Source organism: Acanthochromis polyacanthus, chromosome 17 (assembly GCF_021347895.1).
Source record: "Acanthochromis polyacanthus isolate Apoly-LR-REF ecotype Palm Island chromosome 17, KAUST_Apoly_ChrSc, whole genome shotgun sequence".
Taxonomy (NCBI): Eukaryota; Metazoa; Chordata; class Actinopteri; family Pomacentridae; genus Acanthochromis; species Acanthochromis polyacanthus.
Genome location: NC_067129.1, coordinates 26,998,761 through 27,016,222, shown reverse-complemented (window position 1 = coordinate 27,016,222; position 17,462 = coordinate 26,998,761). Strand labels below are relative to the sequence as shown.

General features: G+C 46.9%; 3 protein-coding genes and 1 long non-coding RNA gene across 7 annotated transcripts in view; 1 reads left to right on the top strand and 3 right to left on the bottom strand.

Annotated features, from left to right (window-relative positions):
• The window catches only part of ik (IK cytokine), a 28,472-nt gene extending 24,313 nt beyond the window's left edge, over window positions 1-4,159 (bottom strand). The window contains 5 exon segments of the mRNA XM_051937923.1: window positions 444-619; window positions 750-815; window positions 889-975; window positions 1,077-1,138; window positions 4,061-4,159. Coding sequence (XP_051793883.1) covers window positions 444-619; window positions 750-815; window positions 889-975; window positions 1,077-1,138; window positions 4,061-4,159 — 490 coding nt within the window.
• ndufa2 (NADH:ubiquinone oxidoreductase subunit A2) lies at window positions 3,965-7,848 on the bottom strand. Its single transcript, XM_051937716.1, is given in 4 exon segments — window positions 3,965-4,227; window positions 4,230-4,256; window positions 4,405-4,511; window positions 7,674-7,848. Coding segments are annotated over 4 exon segments (297 nt in total). The 5' UTR covers window positions 7,775-7,848; the 3' UTR covers window positions 3,965-4,165.
• On the top strand, window positions 5,055-6,303 carry LOC127530582 (uncharacterized). Of its 4 annotated transcripts, XR_007937160.1 has the most exons (5): window positions 5,055-5,401; window positions 5,546-5,820; window positions 5,902-5,986; window positions 6,019-6,087; window positions 6,131-6,303. It is a non-coding gene; the product is annotated as an uncharacterized LOC127530582 (long non-coding RNA). The 4 variants fall into 4 exon arrangements; XR_007937162.1 differs by lacking the exon at window positions 6,019-6,087 and having other exon boundaries at window positions 6,120-6,303; XR_007937159.1 differs by lacking the exons at window positions 5,902-5,986; window positions 6,019-6,087 and having other exon boundaries at window positions 6,088-6,170.
• A 2,773-nt stretch (window positions 7,849-10,621) lies between the features above and the next one.
• The window catches only part of LOC110970486 (A disintegrin and metalloproteinase with thrombospondin motifs 2-like), a 32,469-nt gene continuing 25,628 nt past the window's right edge, over window positions 10,622-17,462 (bottom strand). The window contains exons 16-25 of the mRNA XM_051937889.1: window positions 16,105-16,228; window positions 15,848-15,928; window positions 15,612-15,775; window positions 15,377-15,536; window positions 15,174-15,306; window positions 12,541-12,748; window positions 12,230-12,359; window positions 12,059-12,133; window positions 11,722-11,905; window positions 10,622-11,567 (exon numbers count right to left, since the gene is read on the bottom strand). Coding sequence (XP_051793849.1) covers window positions 10,814-11,567; window positions 11,722-11,905; window positions 12,059-12,133; window positions 12,230-12,359; window positions 12,541-12,748; window positions 15,174-15,306; window positions 15,377-15,536; window positions 15,612-15,775; window positions 15,848-15,928; window positions 16,105-16,228 — 2,013 coding nt within the window. The 3' untranslated portion in view covers window positions 10,622-10,813. The remainder of the gene's footprint in view (window positions 11,568-11,721; window positions 11,906-12,058; window positions 12,134-12,229; window positions 12,360-12,540; window positions 12,749-15,173; window positions 15,307-15,376; window positions 15,537-15,611; window positions 15,776-15,847; window positions 15,929-16,104; window positions 16,229-17,462) is intronic.

Here is a 17,462-nt window from a genome sequence, read left to right as displayed (position 1 = left end):
TGGCTAGTTAGCTGCTAGTTAGTGTTAGCAGACTCACGCTCGGCGGTGGGCCTACTGCCCGGTATTAGTGGCTAGTTAGCAGATAGTTGCGTTAGTAGACTCACGCCTCGGCAGTGGGGCCGACTGTCCAGTTTTAGCAGCTAGTTAGCCTCTAGTTAGCGTTAGCAGACTCATGCCTCAGCGGTGGGGCCTGCTGCCCGGTATTAACAGCTAGTTAGCGTTAGGCAGACTCACGCCTCGGCAGTGGGGCCCTACTGTCCAGTATTAGCAGCTAGTTAGCCTCTAGTTAGCGTTAGCAGACTCACGCCTCAGCAGTGGGGCCTACTGCCCCATCCCCATTAGCAGCTGGTTAGCAGCTAGTTAGCGTTAGCAGACTCATGCCTCAGCAGAGGGCCTACTGCCCATCCCCATTAGCAGCTGGTTAGCAGCTAGTTAGCGTTAGCAGACTCACGCCTCGGCGGGTGGGCCTACTGCCCGGTAGTTGGCCGTGGTGCTGATCAGCTCCGTCTCTTCGTAGTCCTTGTTGACTCCGTCCCGACGCTCTCTGGCTCGGTCTCGGTATTTCTCGGCCAGCTCTCGCTCTCGCTCCATCTCCTGCTGACGTAGCTTAGCATAGTAGCTGCAACACAACCATATAAACAATGCGACAGGTGAGGGTAACCATAGGTAACCAGCTGATGCTCCTCATGTCATCTGTGTTGCGTGTAGCAACGGGCGTTGATATGACACCAGGTGACCAATAAACTCACCTCTTCTTCTTCCTCCTCCGGGCTGCAGGTCCTCGTTCCTCGTTGTAGTCCCTCGGCATTCTGGGAGATCAGAGATCTGGGTTATGGATTGGCTCAGATAGCAGACAGACTGTTTAATTTCCTGTTACTCACTCATGATTGTCGGGACTTGGAGGTGGGAGCCGAAGACGGCGCCGCCCTCGGCGTCATCAGCAGCTTCCTGAAGTCGTCATTGGTCAGTTTGGACCTGAACACAACAGCAGAGTGATCAATATCTAGTATTGATCAAGCAGGAATCAGGTACTGATCAGAAGGAACAGGTATTGATCAGGTTAAATGAGGACTCACTGGGCAGCAGCTCTGTGGTCGTCCACCTCGTGGCCCTCAGGGGCCAAAGGTTGGAGTAGCTCTCAGCTGAAAGACAAACAGGAGATCAGACGGACAGCAGGGGGCGTTGCTACGACAACCTGAAGTTCTCCAACAGGTTCATCGTGTTCTAAGTTCCTTTATGAGGAAGTTCTGTTTCAGCTCCTCTGATGGGAACATTTGACATGAAACATCTGGATGTGACCAGAAAAACAGCTGGATTCATATTTAATGAGAATATTACTGACAGCAGCTGGAGGACATCCGATCAACAGGAACAGTTTATTTCAGAACTTCTCATTCAAACAAACAGCTGTTAATTTGTCCTTTTTCTTTACGTTCACTGACTTCCAGCTGCTCAGTTATTTCCACTGTGGACAATTATTTGATTGTTATTATTTTTTTCTGGATGGATCGATCAGCTGTTTGCTCTCTAAACGTAGGAAAGTGTTGATCTTCAGTCACAGAGGAGAAGAAACCAGATAAAGAAGATGAAATCACAGAGTTTAGACCGGTTTTACTTAAAAAATGACTCAGAAGAGATGAATAATAATAATAATTTAAATCGGTTAATGTCTGCAGCTCATGTCCTGCTGTTTACAGTAAAATTGTCTACATCCCTTGTTTCTTGGACAATTCAGTCCTGCCGATGGGTGAACAGAAGCTCTGATCTGATTATTAATCTGTTATTAATATTTCTGAGCTTCGTGTTTCCGTCGATGACAAAAACAAATTTTAGACCAGCGACTACACAACGGAGTCTGGTGGACGAGAACTAAGCTGTGAGAAGCCTTTAAACCTTTACATTAGGTTGTTAAAAAACACCACCGGGGCCTATTTACTAGAATTATTGATCTTTCCTCGTACAATAATGTGTTTATGACCGTCAGGATGGACACCATCTGTTAGCTACACGACTGTTAGCATTGCTAATGAAGCTAACGACTTACTTCAGGCATCTTCGCGAAGGTTCTGCTCTCTGCTCGGCCTGAAGCTGTTCTGGTCCGCCGGGAGGAGACGCTCAGAGCTGGACTTTATATTTATATCTGGTTTACCGATAGTTAGCTGCTGATTAGCTGCTGGTTGGCTTCCCCTTGTTGTCGTATTTGTGTTCGGTTGAGCTTCTTCTTCTTCTTCTGCAGCTGCAGCTCAGAACTCCGACAGCGCCTCCTGCGGGAGGCGCAGCGTAGCACCTCCTCCTCTCTTTGTTTCTTCTTTCTACTCACATCATCAGATTCACTCCCTTCTTACATGAGTTCACTATTTTTTGGACATTTACATCCTTTCATCAGACCCCATCTCTACTTTAAGGATTAAATCTCTATAGTTTGATCCAGAATGTTGTGTTGTGTGACAGACGGACCTTTAAAACCATTTAATACCGTTTAAAACCATTTTAAAACCATTTACTACCGTTTAATACCATTTAAAACTGTTTAATACAGTTTAAAACCATTTAAAACCATTTACTACCGTTTAATCCATTTAAAACTGTTTAATACCGTTTAAAACCCTTTAAAACCATTTAATACCGTTTAAAACCATTTAAAACCATTTAATACCATTTAAAACCGTTTAATACCGTTTAATACAGTTTAAAGGCGTTTAAAAGTGTTTAATACCGTTTAAAAAGGTTTAATACCGTTTAAAACCATTATTAGTGTCTGCTGGATGGTACCGATGTTGTTTTGTGGCGTTTTTGTCATTTTATTTCTTGCTTTTGTTATTTTTTTGTCTCATTTTGTAATTTTTGAAACCTTCTGTTCTGTTTTGTCTTGCTTTGTCATTTCTCATTTTTGTTGTCTGACTTGTCATTTGTCTCTTATTTGCTGTTTTGTTTCTTGTTTTTGTTGTTTCTGTCTCATTTTTGTAATAATTTGTCTATTTTTTGTCTGCCTTGTCGTTTGTCTCACTTTTGACATTTTTGTCTAATTTTTGCAATATTTTGTCTGATTTTTTGTCTCATTTTTTAGATTTTGTGCATCATTTTGGTAAGACTTTTCTTATTTTTGAAATATTTTGTTCAGTTTCTTTTGTTTTGTCTTGTTTTTTGTAAAAAAATTTTTGTCATTTATGTCTCATTTTGTAATATTTATGTGCAGATCTCTGGGTTCCTTTTGGGTACAGCAGCTTTAATATATAATCTTAATAAAATCACGTATAAATAACTCATGAACGGTCTTGTTTCTGTTCTTGCTGATCGTTTAAACCCACCTTATTGAACCAGATCTGTCTTTGTTTACTGTCAGATAAAATACTTTTGTTTCCTGTGAAGTGGCAGAAAAACCAGAGAATTAAATATTATGTGAAGCTGATAAAGGCTACAGAAACCAGCCTGTCCTCAAGAACTTCTCCTTCATAGTTGAGTTTTAGAGGAAAACAGTTGAAATAAAAACCCCTGATGGGTTTGATCAGGTGTTTGTCCCTCTGCTGCCCCCTGCAGGTCCACAGAGTCCCTGCTAAAGGTTCTCCAGGACCAGCTGGAGGTTCTGCTGCTTCATTCATCAGCAGAAATACAGAAAAACAGATAAAAATTTAAAAAAAAACTTCAATGGTCGCTTTAAAGCCAGCTAACACCTCATCATTTCCACTCAAACACGGCAGAAACAGATAGTAACCCAACAAAACTCCCTTAAATACCTTTAAAGTTTTCCTCATGGAAACCCAGTAAAGCTCCCAGAAAATACAGTGACAACCCAGTAAATTACCACTAAATTACTTACCCTAAGGCTTAAAGGCAAAGCCCTTAAATAACCAGCACTGGGCCTTTAAACCGCTGAAAAGAAACACATAACCAGCAAGAACCGGTTTAAAACACCTTAAATTCCCAGTAAAACTTCACTAACAGCTAAAAACAGAACTGAACGACATCAAGAATATTCAGGTTTATTCACATCAACACATTTACAGGAAAAATAAACAACACAGAATTCAGGAGAATCGATCCTGGACCGGACCACTTTCACCGGGGAGGGGGGTTTGGACCGGACCACTTTCACCGGGGAGGGGGGTTTGGACCGGACCACTTTCACCGGGGAGGGGGGTTTGGACCGGACCACTTCCATCTGACGTTAAGGTTTGGACTGAGCCAGAGTCTGCAGAGCCTGTCCCACCTGATCAGCTGACATGTTTCCACGGAGACGCTGGTCTCTTTACCGAACTCTGATGGAAAACAAACAGCTTCATCAATACTGCATCAATAGTGGATCAATAATGGATTAGTAACAGGATCAATAGTGGATCAACAAAATAATTATTAATGGATCATTAATGGATCAATAACAGGATCAATAAATGGACCAGGACTGACCGTAGCGGGCCCACAGTCTCGCCTGGACTCCAGAACATTCCCGGACCAGGATGGGGAAGTCTGGGTTGGACTTCTTCAGGGTCACATAGTTCTGCTCCACGAAGTCCCTGAAACACACAGCAGCCAATCAGCAGCCGCAGGGGGCGGTGCTAAGCTCACCAACGGCCAATAGAAACGGTCTGCTGAACAGAAGCTCCTCCTACCGACCAATCGGCTGTCAGGAAATGTTTCATTGATTTTAAAGCATCGATGGTTTAATCCTGAAACAGGAAGTGATTCTTCAAAATAAAACCATTATTTCACAATAAAACGGTTTGAGCAGCTGAAAGAATAAAACTCAAACCGTCAAGACGGCCGTATAATAACCTACGAGACTGAGTAATAAATAATAATAATACTTTATAATAATAATAATAAAACAATAATTTACAATAATTATGAACGATAAATAACAACAATAATAAATAATTAATAAGGAGTTCCTGAAGTTGAAGTGCAGACCTTTTTATTTGAAAGAGGAAATAACCCCAGTGTTTGTAACTGCCGTGTATATTCATCCACGAGCTAATGCTAACGCAGCTACAAGCTAATGCTAACATAGCTAAGAGTAGGCAGCAGAATAAACACCCAGAGGGCTTCTGGAGACGTTAATCACACCAACTTAAGACTGTCGTCCCCAGATTCTACAAGGATGTTGACATTCAAACCAGGAAGGACAGAACACCAGACCAGGACTACACCAGACCAGGACTACACCAGACCAGACCAGACCAGACCAGGACTACACCAGACCAGGACTACACCAGACCAGGACTACACCAGACCAGGTCAACACCTGACCAGGTCAACACCTCACCAGGACTACACCAGACCAGGACTACACCAGACCAGGTCAACACCTCACCAGGACTACACCTCACCAGGACTACACCAGACCAGGACTACACCAGACCAGGACTACACCAGACCAGACCAGACCAGGACTACACCAGACCAGGTCTACACCAGACCAGGTCTACACCTCACCAGGACTACACCAGACCAGACCTACACCTCACCAGGACTACACCAGACCAGACCTACACCAGACCAGGTCTACACCTCACCAGGACTACACCAGACCAGACCTACACCAGACCAGGTCTACACCTCACCAGGACTAGACCAGACCAGGACTACACCAGACCAGGTCTACACCTCACCAGGACTACACCAGACCAGACCAGACCAGACCAGGACTAGACCAGACCAGGTCTACACCTCACCAGGACTAGACCAGACCAGACCAGACCAGGACTACACCAGACCAGGTCTACACCTCACCAGGACTACACCAGACCAGACCAGGACAGGACTACACCAGACCAGGTCTACACCTCACCAGGACTAGACCAGACCAGACCTACACCAGACCAGGTCTTACACCTCACCAGGACTACACCAGACCAGACCTACACCTCACCAGGACTACACCAGACCAGACCTACACCAGACCAGGTCTACACCTCACCAGGACTACACCTCACCAGGACTACACCAGACCAGACCAGGACTACACCAGACCAGGTCTACACCTCACCAGGTCTACACCAGACCAGGACTACACCTCACCAGGACTAGACCAGACCAGACCAGGACTAGACCAGACCAGGTCTACACCTCACCAGGACTAGACCAGACCAGGTCTACACCTCACCAGGACTACACCAGACCAGGACTACACCAGACCAGGACTACACCAGACCAGGACTACACCTCACCAGGACTAGACCAGACCAGACCAGGACTAGACCAGACCAGGACTAGACCAGACCAGGTCTACACCTCACCAGGACTAGACCAGACAAGGTCTATACCAGACCAGGTCTGCACCAACATCTCTGGGGCCTACAGAGGTCCACTCCCCCACCTGGACACTCAGACCATCTGTCTCTGTTCCTGACTCCAGCTAAAAGCCCCTCATCTGAAGGTCTAAGCCCAGGACCAGTCAGAGCAGAGCTGGACAGAGGAGGACACACTGAAGACACCCTATAGGAGCTCTTTGAAGACCCAGACGTTGAGCTCCACACCTCCTCTGTACTATCAGACATCAGTTTCTGCATGGATAACAGAACATCAAGGAAACAGGTGAGAACATTCCCAACCAAAACCCTGGTTTAGGGCCAATAACAGAGCAGCTAACCTGTCCTAAATGCTTTGCCATCACAGGGTTGAATGTCTACTTGGAGCCCTGACAACGGGGATCATGAAATGTATGGAGTTCTGGTGTTGCACCAGGTCCAGGCCCACATCTCACCTGGTTTTGATCAACATCAGTTCACCTACAGGTCCAACAGATCCACAGACAATGCTTCTCCATCGCTCTTCACCCTGAAAACCTCTACAGACACCATGATGCTGTTTGTTGACTTCAGCTCAGCATTTTCCTCCATCAGACTGCAGACACTAAACCTGGAACCTCAAGAACTTCCTGACTACCAGACCCCAGCATGTTGGACACAGTGGACAGCTTCTCCCCGTCAGAAGGACAGTCACACCTAGCTGCTCAGAGACGCTGCCCAACAGAATGTCATTACTGTACCTCTGCAATGACAATAAAGCCTCTTCATCTAAGTTTAAAAACATCTCAGAAGTTTCTAAAGTCTGATGAACAATGACGGAATTTACCTCACTGATGACGTACCAAAGCTACACATCACCTATCCGACAGGTGCTCATTATGCTAAGCTAACTGTCCGCTAACATTAGAGGAGGAACTGGTCTCTGACACCACGGTCACTCTGGGGTTAGCAGTTAGCCGATAGCATAGACTGTATAATAAAGAGTCTATGGCGGTTAGCCATTAGCATAGACGGGACAATAAAGAGTCTATGGCGGTTAGCCATTAGCATAGACTGTATAATAAAGAGTCTATGGCGGTTATCCATTAGCATAGACGGGACAATAAAGAGTCTATGGCGGTTAGCCATTAGCATAGACGGGATAATAAAGAGTCTATGGCGGTTAGCCATTAGCATAGACGGGACAATAAAGAGTCTATGGCGGTTAGCCATTAGCATAGACGGGACAATAAAGAGTCTATGGCGGTTAGCCATTAGCATAGACGGGATAATAAAGAGTCTATGGCTGTTAGCATAGACTTCATAATGAAGAGTCTATGCCGTTAGCCGATAGCTGTTAGCCGTCCGGTCAGCGTCTCTGACTCGGACTAACTCTCTATGTGAAACCCGCCGCCGGTTCCCGCCTCCTGCGGCCGGCTCGAAGCTCACCTGGCCCCCTTGCTGGCCGCGGAGGTCTGGCAGAGGTGCAGGCGGAGCTCCCGAAGGTTTCTCCCCAGACTGGAGCCCAGACTTCTCACCGCGGCAGACATCTTAGCTCTCTGAAGGACACAGAGGTAAACCCAGAGTGTGGTCTGTCAGGCAGTAGACCGGGGATATTTCACCCTCAGCGCGTCCTCACAGGATTCTATTCTATTCTATTCTATTTACACACTGCTAATAATAATATAAAACATTGTATGAAACAAAGCTGTTGAACACCGATATTAAAATAAATCAACAGTTTTATGAATGAATTCCTGCTGAACGATGAGTTAATTCTCTTCAGTTTTCTGTTTAACAACTGATTAAAGATATCGATTGATGTTCAGTGACGTCATTCAGGCGATCAGTCAAAATCTATTATCAGAGAAAACAGAATTCTGATCGGAGCTGCTGGAAACAAACAAACTAAACTAACAAAACAAACAAAAACTCTGATTTCGGTTTGAATGATTTTTCAGACCTGCATGTGTTTCTGACATCAGCAGAGGGCGCCGTCAGACCTAATATCACCAGTCTGACCAGTGGAACCAGCAGAACCAGTGGAACCAGCAGAACCAGCAGAACCAGTGCCCCTCAGGTCCTGGTTCCAGTTGTTCCAGTTTGTGATTTCCGGATGTTTCTGATGTTTCCAGAAGATTCTGTCTGAACACGACAGAATCTTTTTTGAAAGAATCCTGTGAATCCTCCAGAACCTCTATAACCTCCAGAACCTCCAGAACCTCCAGGACCTCCAGAACGTCTGGGATCAGCCTGCAGACGTGAGACTGGATGAAGCAGCACAGCGACCGGAGCTCTTTGGTGAGCTGCAGACAGTGGAAGCAGGAACCTTCACAGTGGCTCTGAGGTCCATGATGATTTTCCTTTGTTTTTCTTCTGATGGTTCTTCTCCTGTTCCATGTTTGTGAGCTGCTAATTATTCTGAGATCTTCATCTAACTGACTTCATTTTGTGTTAATGAGATTCTGAGGGTTCAAGTTCATGTGGTTGGTTTCATCTGTGGGCTCAGCAGTTTGTTCTCATCATGTTCTCATTATATTTTCGTTATTATATTCTCATCATGTTCACTTTATGTTCTCATTATGTTCTTGATTAATATAATTGGGAGGATGTTGATCAGCCAATCAGCATCCTCCCAGTTGTCTCGAAGGTTGCTGAAAAATGGATAGCAAATCAGCTTTCAGACATCTTGACAAAGATGTCTGAAGGCGCCATATCGTGATTTAAATCTTACGTGTCTCATAGAACACCATGTGTAACAGTTGACAGTGTTAAATCCTTCTATCTCTGCTGCCATGCTGGAGTACCTCAGGGCTCTATCCTAGGTCCTTTCTTATTTTATTTTATTTTATTTTATTTTATTTTATTTATTTTCCTGATATATCAGTGATCTCTCAGATGTTTGTCCGGGGCTTAATGTATTAATATATGTGGATGATGCGGTGATCTTCACTGAGGGAAATGATGCAGTGACAATTGCTGTGAACCTATACAATGCCTTGTCAAAGATATAAGACTGGTTAAGACTGAATTGTCTCATGCTTAACACACAAAAAAATGTTTTTATGATGTTCACCAAAAAACCAGTGAAACAGATCACTGAAAAATCTGACTGTGGGAGGCTCCCCAAGCGACCAGTGACACGAAGCAGATCCTCTGTGTTCTTAGATGGGGAAGAATTGGAGATGGTAACTCACTTTAAGTATTGTGGGGTTGTAGTGGACTCCAACTTCAATTTTAAGAAACGCATCAAAAAGGTTGCCAATATAATTACATTTAACTTACAAAATTTTAAACAGATTCGTAACAACAGAAGCCACTAAATCCTACCTCCACTGCAGGATCCTCTCTCATATTGAATACTGCTTTACAACCTGGTTGTTTGCTATTGTCACTGCTCTAAAACCTATTGAACAGCTCTACAAAAAGCCATTAAGGTGTTTGACAAAAAGCCACAGTTCTTTCATTATTGTGCAATCTTAAAGAAATATCAATTTCTAAGCTTTGAGATTTTTAAATCATTTAAAAGTGCCTGTTGCCCCACTGCCCCTGGGGGATTTGATCAAAAAGAAAATTGGTATTGGTAGTACGAGGTCAGCCACAAGGGTAGACTGTGAGGTCAAATTTAGGAAGTCCGCCTTTGTACAGAATGCATTATCTATTAAAAGTTGCGCGAACTGAAATATTTTACCTACAGCAATCAGAGAAAGCTCCACTTTTGTCAGTTTTAAGAAACAGCGTAAGACTTGGTTGATTGACAATCATAAATGTGAACATTAAGGAACCCAGGCACTTTAAATTCAGACACTTTAAAATCAGATTTAAAAAACAAAACAAAGAAACTGATTTTTAACTATACGCACTTTGCAACAGTCTATGCCTTGAAAGCACTTTTCTAAAATAGTAGCACTTTAGGGTAGGTTTAACCCAATCAGCGTTAATTGTTGTCTTTGTTTTTCTATATTGTCTTTTATACGACTGTAATGCTGTATTTTAATTGATCTTTTTTCTTCTTTTATGGGTGGGACAACGGATAAAAATTAGCCTTGTGCTAAACCTGACGAAACTATCATGAGACGTATGTTCATTAATATGCACTTTCCCGTCCAAATAAACAAATAAAATAATGTTCTCATCATGTTCTCCTTATGTTCAATTTTGTTCTCCTTATGTTCTCATCAGGATACAGGTTACCATGGCTACCATGATAACCTGTTTCCTGGTGAATCCAGGACACAGGGAGGAGAGGAGCTCTCAGGTCAGCTGAATGTTGGAGAGCTTGTTAAATGGATTTCATGTTTAAATGTCAGAAATACAGAGAAGGAGGAAAGACAGCAGAGGTCAGGGAGTCGGAGCAGAAACAGCTGCTCCAGATGTTGGTGAGTCACAGCCACAGCTGGATGAAGTTTTTCTTTATTCACAAACTGGAATATTTGGTACAAACATGAAAACCAGTGAAACTGAGCTGCAGCTTTCTGTCTACATGGCTGTAAATCAGGAAGCAGCTTCGGTCTGTCTGTTAGCGCAGTTCATTAGCATAGCGTGAGAAGCTGTCATGCGTAGCGGTGAGTGACGGGAAACCTGCAGCGTCAGTGTTTCCCTGCGGTCCGACTAGCGCTCATCCTGCTCGGCCTCCTCAGCAGCTCCTGACGTCGCTTCTCGTTGAGGAGCTGCTGGATGCGTTTGTTCTGCGTTCTTTCACGGAAAGGCGGCATCTGCGGCACAAAGTAGTTCTGCTGCCCCCTGGTGGTGTCGCTGTCCAGCCCCACGATGCGGTACGGAACCTCATCCACAGAGTTTTTGTCCTTCTTCGAGAGCGGGAAGAACGACGCCGAATCGGTGTCTAACGATGTGATGTTACTGTGGAGGCTCCGCCCCCCTGATGATGTGGAGGGGATGATGTCATCAGACCCTGCTGTTTGGTTCCCACCATCCACAGTTACCATGGGAACCGTAGCAGGAGGAACTGTGGTCAATTTCCTCTGGAAAAAATGTAGTGAAACTGTTTTTCTGGGACGCCTTGTAGTTGTCATAGTACTAGCAGTGGTAGTAGCAGCGGTAGTGGTACTAGTAGTAGTAGTAGTGGTACTAGTAGTAGTGGTGGTAGTTGTAGTACTCAGACTGACGTGTGGACTCTCAGAGGGGAGCGATGGATCCTCGTAGGACGAGTACTCCTTGTAGTCGTCGTAGTCCACGTAGATGAAGTCAGTACTGGTCCTGCTGGCAAGGGGCGGAGTCACTGTGAAGCTGGGAGGCGGCGTGCTGATGATGTCACTGATGATGTAGCTGCTGTCAGACCAGGTGGATGCTGATGTCATCATCTGTGTGGTCAAACTCCACGAGCTGAGAGAGAGAAACAAATACTCAGTCAGATGGAGGATATTCAGCAGAGTGAAACACTTTAGCTCCTCCAGACGGTTAAACAGCTTTCATTTGTTTTTGGTTCAGTTTTTACGTTTATTCAGTTTATCCATATTTATCGTCTGTCATGTCTGACCTGATGCTGTCTGTTGGCAGGGTCATGCTGCTGGAGCTGCTGGAGCTGCTGGAGTTGCTGGAGTTGCTGGAGTTGTTCTCGCTGCAGGACTTGCAACACATCTGCTGGTATCCGGCGATGGAGCAGTACCGACTCAGAACCTCCATCAGACAAAACACAGAGCGGTCACCACGGCAACGCTGTCCTGGAGACAAAGCAGGTGAGCAATGAGTCCAGAGGATGAGGAAGATGAAGGTGATGAATACTGAGGTGATGAAGATGAAGGTGATGAAGATGGAGGTGATGAAGATGGAGGTGATGAAGATGAAGGTGATGAAGAGCAGCAGTGAGGCTTTACTGGAGGAGATCTTGGCAGAGGGAAAGTCTGGGTTGGACCTGGACAGCCACTGGATGATGGCGTTCTTCTGATCGCCTGCAGGGGGAGACACACAGTCACAAACAGAAACCACATCTCCCAGAATCCCCCTCTTTCCTTCAGAACACTGACACCTCATTGGCCATTGCGTACCGGTGCAGGGCGGGGCTTGGCAGGAGCGAGCTGTCATTGGTGGAGGATCACTGCAGTTTGAGGCGGATCCCTGAGGACCGGAGCAGGCGACCTGCCGCTCCTGAGTGCCATTCCCACAGGAGACCGAACACTGCAACAGAAACCATCAATCGATCAGGTATTGATCACACAGAGCTCCGCCTACTGCAACAGAAACCATCAAACGATCAGGTATTGATCACACAGAGCTCCGCCTACTGCAACAGAAACCATCAAACGATCAGGTATTGATCACATAGAGCTCCGCCTACAGCTGACGGCAGTGGTCGTACCGGGGTCCAGGGCCCCACCCTCCAGGCGGCGGGGCAGGGGAAACGGTTGCAGGGCTGTTTGGCATCTGGCCGATCGTCACCGCAGAGGTTGCTGTTTACGGAGCGCTGCTGCCCCCCGCTGGACACCTGCTGACAGCTCACCCAGCGGCGCTGCCATCCGGTCTGTCCACAGGAGGCACTGCAGGGCTGCCAGTCCCCAGTGAGCCAGCTGAGGAGACAAGGAGTTAGACCACCATGAGGTCATTTGGAGCTACTGTGGAGACCAGCAGTTACTGTGGGACCGTGGAGACATGCAGTGTGTTACCGTGGAGACGTGCAATGTGTTACTGTGGAGACATGCAGTGTGTTACTGTGGAGACATGCAGTGTGTTAAGGTGGAGACATGCAGTGTGTTCCCATGGAGATATGCAGTGTGTTATTGTGACGCAGTGTGTTACTGTGGTGCAGTGTGTTACTGTGGTGCAGAGTGTTATTGTGGTGCAGTGTGTTGATGTGGTGCAGTGTGTTATTGTGGTGCAGTGTGTTGATGTGGTGCAGTGTGTTACTGTGGTGCAGTGTGTTACTGTGGTGCAGAGTGTTATTGTGGTGCAGTGTGTTGATGTGGTGCAGTGTGTTACTGTGGTGCAGAGTGTTATTGTGGTGCAGTGTGTTGATGTGGTGCAGTGTGTTACTGTGGTGCAGAGTGTTATTGTGGTGCAGTGTGTTGATGTGGCGCAGTGTGTTATTGTGGTGCAGTGTGTTGATGTGGTGCAGTGTGTTACTGTGGTGCAGTGTGTTGATGTGGTGCAGTGTGTTGATGTGGTGCAGTGTGTTACTGTGGTGCAGAGTGTTATTGTGGTGCAGTGTGTTGATGTGGTGCAGTGTGTTACTGTGGTGCAGAGTGTTATTGTGGTGCAGTGTGTTACTGTGGTGCAGTGTGTTACTGTGGTGCAGAGTGTTATTGTGGTGCAGTGTGTTACTGTGGTGCAGTGTGTTACTGTGGTGCAGAGTGTTATTGTGGTGCAGAGTGTTGATGTGGTGCAGTGTGTTATTGTGGTGCAGTGTGTTGATGTGGTGCAGTGTGTTACTGTGGTGCAGTGTGTTATTGTGGTGCAGTGTGTTACTGTGGTGCAGTGTGTTACTGTGGTGCAGTGTGTTATTGTGGTGCAGTGTGTTGATGTGGTGCAGTGTGTTATTGTGGTGCAGTGTGTTGATGTGGTGCAGTGTGTTACTGTGGTGCAGTGTGTTATTGTGGTGCAGTGTGTTACTGTGGTGCAGTGTGTTACTGTGGTGCAGAGTGTTATTGTGGTGCAGTGTGTTACTGTGGTGCAGTGTGTTACTGTGGTGCAGTGTGTTATTGTGGTGCAGAGTGTTATTGTGGTGCAGTGTGTTATTGTGGTGCAGTGTGTTACTGTGGTGCAGTGTGTTATTGTGGTGCAGAGTGTTATTGTGGTGCAGTGTGTTACTGTGGTGCAGTGTGTTGATGTGGTGCAGTGTGTTATTGTGGTGCAGTGTGTTGATGTGGTGCAGTGTGTTACTGTGGTGCAGTGTGTTATTGTGGTGCAGTGTGTTACTGTGGTGCAGTGTGTTACTGTGGTGCAGAGTGTTATTGTGGTGCAGTGTGTTATTGTGGTGCAGTGTGTTATTGTGGTGCAGTGTGTTACTGTGGTGCAGTGTGTTATTGTGGTGCAGTGTGTTGATGTGGTGCAGTGTGTTACTGTGGTGCAGTGTGTTACTGTGGTGCAGTGTGTTACTGTGGTGCAGTGTGTTACTGTGGTGCAGTGTGTTATTGTGGTGCAGTGTGTTGATGTGGTGCAGTGTGTTATTGTGGTGCAGTGTGTTGATGTGGTGCAGTGTGTTACTGTGGTGCAGTGTGTTATTGTGGTGCAGTGTGTTACTGTGGTGCAGTGTGTTACTGTGGTGCAGAGTGTTATTGTGGTGCAGAGTGTTATTGTGGTGCAGTGTGTTACTGTGGTGCAGTGTGTTATTGTGGTGCAGAGTGTTATTGTGGTGCAGTGTGTTATTGTGGTGCAGTGTGTTACTGTGGTGCAGTGTGTTATTGTGGTGCAGAGTGTTATTGTGGTGCAGTGTGTTACTGTGGTGCAGTGTGTTGATGTGGTGCAGTGTGTTATTGTGGTGCAGTGTGTTGATGTGGTGCAGTGTGTTACTGTGGTGCAGTGTGTTATTGTGGTGCAGTGTGTTACTGTGGTGCAGTGTGTTACTGTGGTGCAGAGTGTTATTGTGGTGCAGTGTGTTATTGTGGTGCAGTGTGTTATTGTGGTGCAGTGTGTTACTGTGGTGCAGTGTGTTATTGTGGTGCAGAGTGTTATTGTGGTGCAGTGTGTTATTGTGGTGCAGTGTGTTACTGTGGTGCAGTGTGTTACTGTGGTGCAGTATGTTATTGTGGTGCAGAGTGTTATTGTGGTGCAGTGTGTTACTGTGGTGCAGTGTGTTGATGTGGTGCAGTGTGTTATTGTGGTGCAGTGTGTTGATGTGGTGCAGTGTGTTATTGTGGTGCAGTGTGTTGATGTGGTGCAGTGTGTTACTGTGGTGCAGTGTGTTACTGTGGTGCAGTGTGTTACTGTGGTGCAGTGTGTTACTGTGGTGCAATGTGTTACTGTGGTGCATCAACGTGTTGTGTGTCTACTTGTTACCGTGGTGACCGGCACTCCTCGGTGTTACAACTGCGGCTGATTGCTCTCGGTTTGCTGATGTTGGAGCAGAACGTCCTCTGAACCATTTTCCCGTCCGCCTTCCTCCTGCAGCCGAACCTGGTATACTGTTTTCCTGGAAACCAGACATCATCCTTAGCGATGTAAAGGCGTTTCCCTGGTAACCAGCGAGCAGGCGTGCCTACCTCCTCCGCAGGGTTTGGAGCAGTGCGACCATCTCTTCAGCGCCCACTCGTAGAACACGGCGTCCTCCTGCACCAGGTTGGACTCCAGAGACGAGCACAGGCGGTCCTGGATGATGTACTTGTAGGACACTGTCACCTTGGAGTCGCCGTGGGAACGAACCTGTAGGACAGAACAGTCTGTTAGCGTTGGCTCAGACTCCAAGAGGAAGCACCGTCTCCATGGTGATGGACCGACCATGAGCAGTACGGAGTACTTCAGCGGCCCGGCGGTCTGCAGCGACTCCTGCTCCTCTGAGTTCCTGTACTCCCAGGCCACGCCCTTCTCAATCACTGCGCGGGACTCTGGGAGCTCATGTTGGTCGTTGAGGAACAGGTTCCCCGTCTCCAGGTTCTTCACGGCTGCAGCACAAATACAACAGTTTTAGAAGAAGACCAGAAGCTCCCAGCCGCTAACAGCCTCCCTCCTCTTACCCAGGATGTGAGGCGTCCCTCTGAACTCCTGGATCAGCAGGTGGCGCGCTCCTTTAGGGACCTCCAGGATCTTCAGGTACCCTGAGGAGCAACAACAGTCAACCAATCAATCATCAATCAATCAATCAATCAGTCAACCAATCACTCAATCAGTCAACCAATCAATCTATCAATTAACCACCCAAAACACAGGGGCTCAGTCAACGTGGTCTGGTTCAGTTCTGGTTCTGGTTCAGTCCAGTCCTGGTTCTGGTCACCTTGCTTCTTGGTGCTCCGGGTGAAGTTCCCTTTGATGATCTTGCAGCTGGAGTTATCTCCTCCACAGACTCCACATCGATCCTCCTGCTGGTCCGACGCTATCAGACCGTCACAGCCGACATGCTGCAGGAGACAGGAGACAAGGAGACAGGAGACAAGGAGGCAGGAGACAAGAAGACAGGAGACAAGAGACAAGGTGACAAGGAGAAAGGAGACAAGGAGGCAGGAGACAAGGAGACAGGAGACAAGGAGGCAGGAGACAGGAGACAAGGAGACAGGAGACAGGAGACAAGAGACAAGGTGACAAGGAGACAAGGAGACAAGGAGACAGGAGACAAGGAGACAGGAGACAAGGAGGCAGGATGCAAAGAGACAGGAGACAAGAGACAAGGTGACAGGAGACAAGGAGACAGGAGACAAGGAGACAGGAGACAAGGAGGCAGGAGACAAGGAGACAGGAGACAAGGAGACAGGATACAAGAAGACAGGAGACAAGAGACAAGGTGACAAGGAGACAAGGAGACAAGGAGGCAGGAGACAAGGAGACAGCAGACAAGGAGGCAGGAGACAAGGAGGCAGCAGACAAGGAGACAAGGAGGCAGGAGACAAGGAGGCAGTAGACAAGAAGACAAGGAGACAGGAGACAAGAAGACAGGAGACAAGGAGACAAGGAGACAAGGAGACAAGGAGACAGGAGACGAGGAGGCAGGAGACAAGGAGACAGGAGACAAGGAGGCAGGAGACAAGGAGACAGCAGACAAGGAGGCAGGAGACAAGGAGGCAGTAGACAAGAAGACAAGGAGACAGGAGACAAGAAGACAGGAGACAAGGAGACAAGGAGACAAGGAGGCAGGAGACAAGGAGACAGCAGGCAAGGAGACAAGGAGGCAGGAGACAAGGAGACAGCAGACAAGGAGACAAGGAGGCAGGAGACAAGGAGGCAGTAGACAAGAAGACAAGGAGACAGGAGACAAGAAGACAGGAGACAAGGAGACAAGGAGACAGGAGACGAGGAGGCAGGAGACAAGGAGACGAGGAGGCAGGAGACAAGGAGACAAGGAGACAGGAGACAAGGAAACAAGGAGACAAGGAGACAAGTAGGCAGGAGACAAGGATACAGTAGACAAGGAGACAAGGAGACAGGAGACAAGGAGAGAAAGAGGAAGGAGGCAGGAGACAAGGAGACAAGGAGGCAGGAGACAAGGAGAGAAAGAGGCAGGAGACAAGGAGACAGGAGACATGAACACAAGGAGACAGGAGGCAAGGGGGCAAGGAGACAAAGTGATTCGCAGTGTAAATTGTAGGAAACGTAATAATTTTGTGAAATACCTTCTCCAAAATGTGACTAAAACAAGAA